The 12,283-nt window shown below is 44.3% G+C and overlaps 1 protein-coding gene across 2 annotated transcripts in view; it reads right to left on the reverse strand.

Moving 5' to 3' along the window:
* The window catches only part of KCNH1 (potassium voltage-gated channel subfamily H member 1), a 179,740-nt gene extending 169,077 nt beyond the window's left edge, over positions 1-10,663 (reverse strand). For both annotated transcript variants that reach the window (XM_054629252.2, XM_077175874.1), the window contains exon 1: positions 10,446-10,663. In XM_054629252.2, the coding sequence (XP_054485227.1) occupies positions 10,446-10,518 (73 nt within the window). In that variant the 5' untranslated portion in view covers positions 10,519-10,663. The remainder of the gene's footprint in view (positions 1-10,445) is intronic.
* Between the last annotated feature and the right edge of the window lie 1,620 nt (positions 10,664-12,283).

A 12,283-nucleotide genomic window follows, 5' to 3' on the forward strand; every position in this document is an offset into this window, starting at 1 on the left:
TTGCAATACAAGCCAGAAGCAGTTTCAATCAGTACAAAAAAAAAACCCCAAAACAACCAAGCAGGATTCACGCCTCCATTCTTGCTGGGGCTGTGCGTGCCACAATTTTATGCTTGCCAACTCAAACCTACACCTGTGCCAAAACAGACAGCAGTGCTGCTCCCTGGGCACTGGCAGGCAGCAGGAGATGGTGGCTCCTGACACAGCTGCAAAGACCCTCTGGCTTTTGGAAGAAAGGCTGGGCACTCACATGAGATCAAGAGGCACTCATTTTTAAGGAGAGCCCTTACGGGAGTCCAACACACTGCCTACTTTTCAGTAGCAACTCCCAGCTGCTCACACATCCATACAGCTCCAAACAAATGACATTTTACCTATTAATTGCAGGGAGTTTAGTTTGCATCAAGTTCCCCTTTCAAAATCTTTCACCCCAAACTTCAAGTGGGTTTCAATAAAGCAGTCCTGTATTTAGCTAAATCCACTGCCCAATTCCACAAGCATGATCAAGTGTATTTTTACACACTCTTTAGAATGAAATACACCAGTAATATAACTTCAGGATATTTTAGCTGCTTTGTTCCTCACAGCCTCTTTTAAATACCATGGGTTTTGCTTAGTTGAAGCACTTTCTGCCCAAAACACAACTCTTTTACCCCTTCCTACGAGTAAGTAAACCAAGTCATTTCTCACTGCTAAAGCAAGTGCTTTTGATTGTCTCTTATAAAACACTACATTAGACTGTGTTAGGATATTTTAAAATTTCATCAGGAAGTACAGAAAACGACCAAAAAAAAGGCAAATACAAATGTTAGGTGGGGTCCTGCCCTGATCTGAATAGCGTTATTCCATGCATGAATTGCGTCAGAATTGCTTCTGACTGCCTTCCCTTCTCAAAAAGTAATTTTCCCTTCTCTCCACTTCCTAAAGAGTTCCTGTTAAGAATTTGCCTCCCTTTCACACTTAAACCTTATTGTTTTCAGATAAATAATCTCTTGGGTTTTTTTCATTGAAGGCTATATAGGACACATTTCTGATAACCATCACTGTGATAATACTACTTTTATCTAGCCTTGCAAGGCTTCTGTGAGTTACAACAATGCTCTTATCTCCTATTTATAGGTGAAAACAAAGCCCTAAATCCACAAGGGATTTAAGCTCCAAAAGTTGAGACTGCAAGAGTCTAGTCCCTGATGCCCAGCTCTCAAGGACTTGGGAGCTGGAAGCTCTGTGAGCACTGCTGGAGAGGAGAACTAAAAAGCTTTAGCACAGCAAATAGAAATCTGACCAAGTTAAATCACAGAAAACAATGAAAAAGGGGGATATTTTAAGGCTGTTTTTTTCCCTTTCCCATGTTTGTTACAATACCTAATATTTTAACATAAGCCCAGTTCTCATAGTTAATACTCAATTCTTTGCCATTATTGCAGGAGCTGAAGAATCGTGTTCCCACTTATGTTTTTGGCCCAGCAAAGCCCATGACAGTTTCCAAAGGATGCATAGAGAGCATGCACACATTTCCCTCCCTAAGCAGCAGTTTGGACATTCTTCTAGAAGATAAGGCTACCTTAGGGCAGTGAAAGCTCAACATTATTTCAGCTCTCAAATGACTGTTCTAATCATCAAGCCACCACAGCAAATAGATGTCAATACCCTCATCACAGGAGTTTTTAAGTCAGTATGACTTGGCTGTTGTATTTTATGCACCCCTATTAGCCAGCACTGGGTGAGCTTCTCTAGCATGTAGAGGTACAATGTTTCATCAGAGTCCAGGCTGGATTTAGTTGTGAGTCAGAAGCAAGCTGGGAGATCATTATGTACCCATAAAACTCTAAAGGAAAAATTTTGCACAACTATCAACCAAAGAACAAGTCAGAGATGTTGATGATCCCATTGTTTCTTAAGTGTCTCTCCCTTCTAGCTAATTCAAACTTCATGCATCTTGACCTTTCTTTGATCCAGGCTTTACATAGCTGACAAACACATCTCATTTCTTGAGAAGGGTCTCTGACAACACTGTTTTGCCTGTGTGAACGCTGGCAAGACACAGCATAAAATAAGGACTCCCACTTCTAACTCCAGCGCACAGCCCAGGAGTAGAAGGGCTGTCCTCGCTGCTATCATTTACATTCAATTGCAGTGACAGCCCTGACAATGTGCTGCTTGGGGACAGCTCATAACCTGGTCATTTTTCCTAACATAAGAAAATACTGAATAACATCCACTGAGGCAAATACTGCCATTGCATCTGCAGGGACACAGGGTCCCTGAGACCAGGAAACAGCTGTGGCTTTGTTACACAACAAGCACGAGGGATGCTCTAGTGAACTCTGAGTATCACAGAGCAGAGACTCTTGGGGACTCACAAGTGGGTCAGCAAGGCCAGGAAAGGAGCTGGCCAGAGGAACACCATGAAGAAATCTATTGCTAAATTCTCTTCAAAGACAGGGATGAAATGGACATAATAGTAATAGCAGCAGTATCAAAACTATTTGGTGACTTGAAAGGACTCAGTGAACTCCCCTACCTGAAAATCAATTTCTATCACAATGGCAGCTGTGTTAGCAGCACTACCTGGCCCAAGAAGAAACTGTAAGCATCACTGGCCCTTCCTATGAGCTAGAACTAGAGAGAGCAGGCTCATATAAGACCTGGGCTTCTGGCTTGTGCTGAATTGCTGACTTTGGCACAGTCTGAACAAGACCAAGGAAATATGCAGAGGAAATATGCAGAGGTGCAGCACAGAGCACAATGTGCTGCAGAAATACAAGTAAGAGCTGTAACATCACAAAGGCAGCACAATTACTTGCATGAGTAGGGCAGGCTTCTGCAGCATGGATTACTTTGTGAAGTGCATCACTTCCTATTTTCTAGCCTGCATTTTCTCCAGGTTAGTTCTGCTCACTGCAGTATACCTACGTCAGCATCTACACACTCAAATGTCAGATCCAGTTTGGGTTATCACTTTAAAGTAGACATGGCCACTTAAAAGCAACAAGAAAAACATTTTAGCTCCTTCCAAAATGTAAGAATGGATTTCACTCAGTCACTGAAACCAGTACTTTCCTCCACTTAGAAAACACACCATCACAGAAGAATCAGAAAATGTCTTTCTAAATAAACTTGGTCCTTTTAACACTAACAATCACAGGTGTCTAGAGCATCCATTTTACCAAAACTACTCTATCTACTGAATCCTACTGTTATATTTAGTACTGTGTTTAACCAAAACTGTCCATCAGCTTCCAGAATTCCTGTAGATAAGTTGCACTCACAGACATTTATCTGGCCAGGACTAACTGACTAAGGAGTGTTCACCTCCTTGCATGAACGTGGAGCAAGTCACTGAAATGTTTTCCCCCTACCATTCATTGCCCTGCACAGCTACATATTCACTACCGCTGCATCCCAGCCTCTCCTGTAGCATGGATCTTGCCAAGCTGAGACAACCCCCCTGCCACCTCTTTCCAGAGGCCAGCAGACAGGTTCTACCTTCCCAGTCCCACCAGTGATGCCCAGGTCCTCTTCTGGGAAACAGTGGCAGAAGGTCAGAGACCAACAGACAGACATACTCCCACAGCACTGCCAGACACATTCCCACACTGAAGGTGTTCCCTCATTGCACAGGGGAAGCTGAGGGGAAGCCTCTGCCCAGGCAGTCCTAGTGCAGGTAACAGGAGAGGCTGGTGCCCACTGCACTTTCCCATGTTTGGGTCAGTCAAATCCCCCAGGGTGCTTGGGTTTGTGTAGTGCACAAATGGGATTTAAATATATTAATATATTTCCCCACAGTCATCATACAAATACAACACTCAAAAGGTTTGTTCCCAATCTATTCCCCCTTGAGGAAAAGGAGAACCAGGCTCAGTATGGTGGGAAGGCTTGCTCCTCACCAAACTTGCTTGTTCTCCCATGAGAGAGAAGGGAAGAGGGAAAGGGAAAGAAGAAGGAGAAGAGAAGGGGAAGAGAAGGAGAAGAGAAGGAGAAGGAGGAGATTGCCCTCCTCATTGGAGACCACAGCCTCCCTCATGTTGGGTGATGACAGCCCTGGTTATTGAGACCAGCAGGTCTTTTTTTATCCTGTCTCAAACTCTTCCCATGGATCTTCAGGGCAGCAAACCTAGCTCTTTAGCATTAACAAGCACAAACCACTCCTACAGCAGAACCAACAGAGCTGCTTCCATCTAACTAACAGGTTTGCTTCCATCACATGTGTCTCTCACCCTCCCCACGGAACAGGGTAGAGGATACAGCTACTGCTGCCTGAGATGGGCACAGAACAGCAGAGATGCTGTGTCACAGCCAGGGTATGAAATGTGCAGCAGGCAAAAATCATGTGCTGCTGTCATAGCAGTAAAGAGTGTATCATGCAGCTTAAGGACAAGGAACACGTGGTATCTACAAACTTGTGACTTTGCATAACAAACAGCATCATTTGGATACTGGGGGAAATGAGATTGCATCATTTCTGTCTAATTTCTTCCCAGAGCATAGAAATTAATTGTGTATAAGTAGGCCTGTCAAAATTGCTAACAAAGGATAGGTATGTATGAATCTTTGCTCATGTTTAGTCTTAGCTTTGAAAAAAAAAGTAAACCAGAAGCACTTAGTCACACTGATTAGTTACATTGTTCAGATGTAATTTCGGAGATCAAAATATGGCCCTAAGTCAGTTCAAATAATTCACACTGAATTTCAAGTATTTATTCAATCCTTTCTTTGCACACATGTGATTTGAGATTTGCACTTCTGGGACCAACCACATTTTCATCCTAACAGAAGTGGTGTAACTGTAGTCAGAGCAAGTACAGACCTGCTCAAATGACAGAAAGACTATTCATATGGTAAAATAAAAATAATAAGGAATAATTCTGCTCTTCCACCCACATCCTCCTGTGGAAGCCAGTGGTGTTACACCAATACTCACATTCACTCAGTATCCCCTTGTATTCATCCCTACAGTGGAAGTGCTTCAGTGCTTAAATATCCCATTGAACAACTTGATCATTCTATAGGATAATGATATAGTGGCCTCAAAATCATCTATCCTTAATATTGAGGTCAAAATTTTTCAGCTCACTGTAATACAAAAAACATAAACTCCAATAGATAGGTTCATTTGGGCTGTTTTATAAAAGTTTTATATAACTATTTAATTTCCAAACCAAAATTGATTTAAAAGTTCCTTAGTTGCTACAGCATGAGCACAATTCCCTAAATACAGATATTTCATGTTTATGCAAACATGACTTACACTGTCATGTGTACACCAGAGCAAAGTGCAAGCGCAAGTTGAAAAGAATTATTAAAAAATTTGTTTCATCAGTCTTTCCACAAATAACAAGAGACTCCAACTAAAGCAACAACTTTAAGTGAGTCACTTTAAATCATTACAGAAAATGAATGCTAATTGCAGCCAGCAGAATAGACAAAAAACTACATTTTCCATCTCAACATTCTTACTTTGCATTGTTATAGAAAATATTTCATGGCAGGCATCTACCATGAGAAAAGCTTAAATTGAAAATTATGCATCATTCTAACACTCGTAGCTATAAAGTCTCCATAATTATCTATATTTTTAAAATAAAGCATATTACTGCAGAATAACAGAACAAGAATAGCTGAAATTGCACCAAAGGTGTCATATGTATTTTATGGACAGCATGATTTGTCACCTGTCCTTGAAGTACTGTCCATATTGAGAAACATTAAAAATCCAGCACAACCCCCTCAAAAACCCCCCAAAAATAAACACTAAAACACAAATCCCACAACATTTACACACATGTGATGTTAGAATGAGATGATTAGATGATTTTCAGAAATAAGAAAGTTCATCAGCAGGTAAGAGTCAGACATTACACCACTCTTATTAAAGGACAAAACCACTGTTTAGCAGTGAGGGTTCATCATTCAGCTGGTCAGGGGGTTTGCTTTTCCCATGCCATATGAGATGAACACTAATCCAGAAAAGGCATACTTTAGTTGCATCAATTATGAGTCTTTCTTTAGTTTAAAGAAGCCATTTGATTTACTGATTATAGCCCTAACTCCCCACTCACTTTTATCTATGAGTTACAAAAATGCATTAACCAATTCTCCAACGAGTGGGTTTCATGAAGACTTGCTTTATAATCTTGTTCTAGGATTTAATGCAAAACTGGATTGATACATTGAATTATCACAGGAGAAGTTCTTGAGCTTTCAGAACATTATTTTTAAAGCACATTACCTGTCATCTCTGTGCTGTACATTTTTTCCCTTACTATCTATAAAAGTAATTTTAACAAAATCAGGCCGTACATTCCTAAATGCATAAAAGTGCACACTCAGAACTAGACTTCTGGCCTAGTAAAAGCCAGCAGAAAAAAAAAAAACATTTTACATTCTATTCCAGTGATACTGAGAAAAAAATACTGTCAGTAGTGAATAGGTATTTCAACGTACTGATCAACTGTGAGAAAAGCATGGATGAAAATGTATATGAAAATATATGTGTCTCCACTCTAGTTGTTAACATGGGAAAGAAGGAAGATCAGGAAGCAATAAAACCCATTGTTTCATTCTCTTCTCGGAAAATGTCCTTAACACAGAACCTACAAGCTGTCCTCTTGCAGTTTCTGAAGGTCTGCTGTTTTCATTCCTCATTCTCTGTTAAGTTTCCTTTGCATTTTTCTCTGGCTGAACACAAAAACAGTCTTTTCAGTTTCAGAAGTGTTTACAATAAAGTTAATTTCTCTCCTAGGTCTCAGATGATGGTACAAGGTTAGCATGCCCAGGATGCAAAATGTTTATTGTACTGGGACTTTATAGCCTGTAATGAAAGCAATGCCATAAATCATGCAAATGTCTGTTATACTCAAGATCTATGTCTGAAGGTGCTTTTTCTTTCCCTCTACAGGGAACTCTCTGCATTCTCCATCAAAAGATGCAGGTTTGCTTCCATAACTGATGTTTCCTTAGTGTGTTCCCAGGGGATTTTGTGAAAGGAAAATTAAATTCACACAACCTTTATGCCTTCTAACTTACTCTTCTTCCAAGCTCCTTATTTTGTCCATAAATCAGAAAAGTACCTGTGACTTCCACTGAAATTCCAAAGCCATGTAAATACAGGACTTACTTTTGCCATCCTTATACACGCACGATTATCACACACCTCAATGAGAATCTTGACCAAGGAAGGATTGAAGAATTCAGCTGGCATTTACACAAATCAAAAACAAATTTTTTTCTCCAGATATTGATAAAGCATTGGAATATCACAAATAACCTCTACAACAAGCTGCACCAGTTGACTTGGGTGCCCTGGCCATGATCCAGGTTTATGACTGTTATTATTACAGTGCTTGTATACTGTGGATGTATTACATTACCAAGAAAAAACATTAATATCACATTAGCAGTAACCATCAGGGGCTAGTGATTCTTTATATACTGCACTGTGTTACAGCATGGGCTCATTTTCTGTCCCACTGGGTGTTCTGGTCTTTAAATATTTCAATGCTTCAAAGAAATTTTTGTCAGCCAACCACTGCATGCAACATTTATTTTTCTAGCTCTGCATGGCTAGTATAGAAACACATATTTTGAACATTAAATACAAGATGATCAGAATTATGGTGTCCCTCATTTCAAAGAAGGACAAACCTTAAGCTCACACTTTGTGCAGAAGGTCTTTGTGTGAGAAGAAATCACAGAGGACCAGACAAGGTCCACAGATCTAGAAGATGACATGTTACATGTTCTTTCCTGTGTGTGCTACCTAAGGCCATCCCATGCTCTCTTTACTCCCATGAGTGGGAAGGCAGTGCTTTGCAGCTCTAACCCTAGCACAGCTCTTTTGGCTGGCATTCAGTGCATGAGAACCTGTCTCAGTTGATTTGCAGCCTGTGAAGAAGCTCTCATTCCTAATAACTCTGAAGCAGACAATTCAGACCAAAGGAGCTGGAGGTGAGTCCTGCTGCAGAAGGTGTGCTATAAACATGAGCCAAATTTTAACCCTAATGGCAAAACCCCTGACCTTGCACATCTACATACACTGCTACTACCTTTAGCCACAGAATGTGCATCAGCTCACCAGTCTCACAGCTAACATGACAGAAAGGCTGTCCAAAGAACTCCTTGTCAAAATTACTGGTAAAACAAAGGTGTAATTAGTGCTGCCCTTAGAGCAATGCTTGCAAAAGAAGCTGCATGCCCATTCCTTTGTAACCACTATACAGCCCCTTCCACTGAGTTAACACCCCCCTGCCCCAAAACACTCTTTCCTCCATCCACCCGTGACTGACAATACCCATGTCATGTACAAGTTCCTTCACATGAAGCACTTAGTACGTTATTTCTGCTCAATGACAAAATTCCTCTCTTTTCAAAGGGAATCCTCTGCAAATTAGGAGCATTCCTATATCTGTATCACCCAATATCTGTTGGCACTATTCAACTTGCTAGCATGTGCCAGCAAATACAAACTTGACAAGAAGCCCAAGGTTTATTTGGCAAATCCCAAATGGCGTAGGCAGCTTCATTGTGGGTCACATTACTGCCCAATTGAACAAAACCAAGAAAGGGGAGCCAAACCTCAAGCTTTATGGGCCCATTTAAGCACTCATCCTGTGGGCATCCCAAATCACCTCAATGGCCAAGCAGGCAGGACAAGATGAGATGTGGCATGTTTCCATACTGCCCCCGTGCTGGTCAGCACAGCCCTGCCTCAGCACGAGAGAAAGGAGGCTATCCTTGTCTCTTCAAACAGACTAAGGGTAGAAAAAACTGATTCATCCAACATTGGTATGTGACAGCACCACATTTCCAGCAAAGCTGGATTGGGTCCAGCAAAAACTTGAAGGCACATCACAGAAGAAATAGGGTTCTAAACCTGAGTCGATTGCCTAAGCTTATCCTAGTATGTCTGAACTGTGCATCACTTCCTACCAAGCTTAATCAAAACTTGTATTGATTACAGCCCTCAGGACTTGCTGAGCATTTAGAAATGGAGTGCTGTCATTCTACCTGTGCTGTCTAGCACTATGCTCTGGTATGACACCTTCTTAATAATGGGGGAAGAGAGGAAGAAACAGAGCACAGCATCTGCTGCATGATTCCCCCCATCTCCAAGCCTCAACTGATTTATTGCAGCGAGGCTTTGGCACTGAAAGCCAAAAGAGGAAATTGGTTTTTAATGAAGAAAATAATCTACAAAGTCGAGACAGTTTTCAGAAAAACCTTCAATAACTGTTGTTGGAAGATTAGAGAAGCAGCCTAAATGTGATGACATGTAACGTTCATTTTTAAAGACATAAAAAAAAAAAAAAAAAAAAAGAGGGTAAGATTCACTATAAGACTGGAAAGTAATTTTTTCAGGAATGCAGCCTCCAGCCCCATTCCTTCTACAGGAAAGTTGCAGAGAGAAATAACCTATAAAAAGAGCCTCACAATTTTATGTGAAAATATGGTCTTATCAAAGGGTAGTTCTCCACTCACACTGCCTAATTAAAAATATTTGAAAATCATTCTTGGGATCATTTGAGTTTTTAGCTGCTTATCAAGAGGGTTAATTGTCTTTGCCTTATCAGAACAAACTGACTATGTTTTTAATTAATTAACTCGTCTTGTCTTCAAAAGGAGCTTGATCCTCATATTCTCAACCATACTACAAGTTCTTAATCCCTGAAGTGACCCCATTGAAGTCACTAGAACATTAGAAATGGCACAACTTAGGCTCGGGGCTTTAAAAGAAATGCATATGCCTAGGTTAAACAAACCCATGAACGCTTGCATGGTCGCCGGCTCACAGAGGGAGTAGCTTTCGGTAAGTCCCTAAGTGAAAGAATCTGGATAGCATTAATACATATTTGCATGCAATTGTGAAATTCGAGGCATTTTCCACTCCACAGTTTTCCAAGAGACAGACCTGGTTACAGTGCACTAGGAAAAAAAAAGAACAAAAAAGCAATATCTGCCCTCAGCCCTTAAAATGGCAAACTCTCTCCTCACTTATGACAAACCTTCCCTTTCACCTCGGGCAGGCAGCCCTGGCCGATGCCCCCGCACCGCGCTCTCCCAGCCCAGGGACCATCTTGAATCCCCGCACCTCCTCCCGGTCCGGAGCCGCCGCCGCCCCCGCCGCTCTCCGGACGCCCCGATCCCCCCGCCCGGGGCCGGGCGCTGCTCCCGCTCGCCCCGGGGCGCGGATCCCGGCCCGCCGGGGCTCGCTGGGCGCCCGCCGTGCCGGCGCACCTGCAGCCCGAGCCCCGCTGCCCGGCCCGGGGGCTCTCGGCAGTACCCGGGCGGCGCAGCCGGCACCGGCTCCGGCACCTGGACTCGCCGCTCCGGCGGAGCCGCCCGGCAGCGGCCGGGGCTCGGCGCCCACCACCCGGCGCTGTTCCCGTCGAGGACGCGGCGGGCTCCTCGCGGCCGGCGAGCGCTCGCCCGCGGTGCCCCCTTACCGTTAGACCTTCGCACGATGTTCTCCAGGAACGTGTTCTGAGGCGCCACCAGCCCTCGCCTTCCCCCGGCCATAGTCGCTGAGCGGGAGCGCAGCGCGGCGCGGAGGCTCCGCTCAGGGCCGCGCCGAGCCGCGCTCTGCCGCGCCGCCGCCCGCCCGCCCCGCGCGCCTCATGCCCCCGCCGGGACCGGCACCAGCGGCTGTGCGGCACCGCCGCCGCCGCCGCCTCCCGCGCACCGCAGCCCCGCGCCGCCGCCGCCGGCGGCCCGCCCCGCAGCGACCCCCGCCGGCCGCCGCCGCGCCGCAACGCCGGGGCTGCAGCGCCATCGTCTGGGGCCGCGCCGCGCCGCGGGCTGCCGGCCCCGAGAGCGCTCGGCCCGACCGCGGCGGACGGCGCCTTCCGCCGGCCTCTGCCCCCGCTCGGGAGTGGCGGCCGCCGTGCTCGACCCCTCGCCGGTGAGAAACGCGGAGTGCTTAAAGACCGCTCACAAACTCCCGGCAGCCGCTCTCTTGGCAGCGGGAGACACCGCTCCGGAGCCTTTGCTCGCCGCCCTCATCCCAGGTCGCGCTCCACGCCAGCCTACGATGATTTCTGTTAGAAGGCCGCTTAGTAGTAAGTGGTCAAACTTATTAACAGCTCCGTGGAAGCAACGAGACAAACTGTTTAAGTATAACCTTTGACAGGTCTTGAACTCTTTGAGATATTTAACTGACACCAAGTTTTCATTCAGAGATTAATTTGTTGTTCCCCCATACCAATCTATCAGTAAATGGAAAACACTCAGATCTTTTACATTTAAAAGGCATATTTTCTCTTGCTGGCACTGGCATTTACTTGCTGTAATGCCTCATTAAGTGTAACACCTTCAGGCTCCGCAGCTCAAGGCATATTGGAGACATGGAGAGTATGGTTCTGCAGGCTCATCTGCTAGAGGAAAAGCTATTTCTCACAATGTGAGCAAATAAAGCATGGCAAACACGATGGCCTGTGTCAGCCGGGATTTTTAACCACTACCACCTTTCCCCCAGAATGCTGGCACTGCCCAGCCTGCTCTCTCCTGCGTAAAGATTGGGGCAGGACCAGCCAGGAACCACAGTCAGCTCCAGCACAGCCACGCACATGATCCAATTCAGGGTGTTTTTCTAAAAGCACAGCTGTGACCAAACACTGACTGTGACACAACACTGCCTGAGAAGTCTGATCTCCCTGCCACCAGCCTCCTACAGCATTTTTAAGTGAAGAGTGTGAGACTCGAGGGGTGAAGGCAGGTGACAATTCCATTGCAGCAGCAGCTAGAGACCAAGTCCCTGGTGCCATCAGCCCCTCACACAGCTGGGATCCTGGGAACTCCTAGAGCCCCTGTGGGCCAACCCAGCTGCCAGGCAGCAATTAGCTGTGCCACAGAAGCCTCTTTTAAACTGGTGATTATTTCTATGCTGGACACCTGCATTTGCTGCCAAACAGAGGCAGGTTAGGAGAGAAAAAAAAAAAAAAACAAAACAAAACCCCCAAAAAAAAAAACCAAACAAACAAACAAACAAAAAAAAGCCACAAGTTCCTGAAGCTGCAAAAAGGTCACCAACTGTCCCTGAAATGCTGGGATTTAAAAGAGCCCATAGAAGCATTTATTTGCATCTTTACACATCTAAGTACCCCTAACAACCATCCATGTAAGAAATGGATTTATAAAGAACTTTTAAAACTTGACAGAAAGTTCATATAATTTTGTATATTTGTATATAAACACCGAAATAAGGTGTGTTGATTTCGGAAGGTCATGGAATAGAGACAACATTGTTGAGAGAAAGACTGAACTAGAAAAAAGTTATAATAAGTTT

This window comes from Agelaius phoeniceus, chromosome 3, assembly GCF_051311805.1.
Source record: "Agelaius phoeniceus isolate bAgePho1 chromosome 3, bAgePho1.hap1, whole genome shotgun sequence".
Taxonomy (NCBI): domain Eukaryota; kingdom Metazoa; phylum Chordata; class Aves; order Passeriformes; family Icteridae; genus Agelaius; species Agelaius phoeniceus.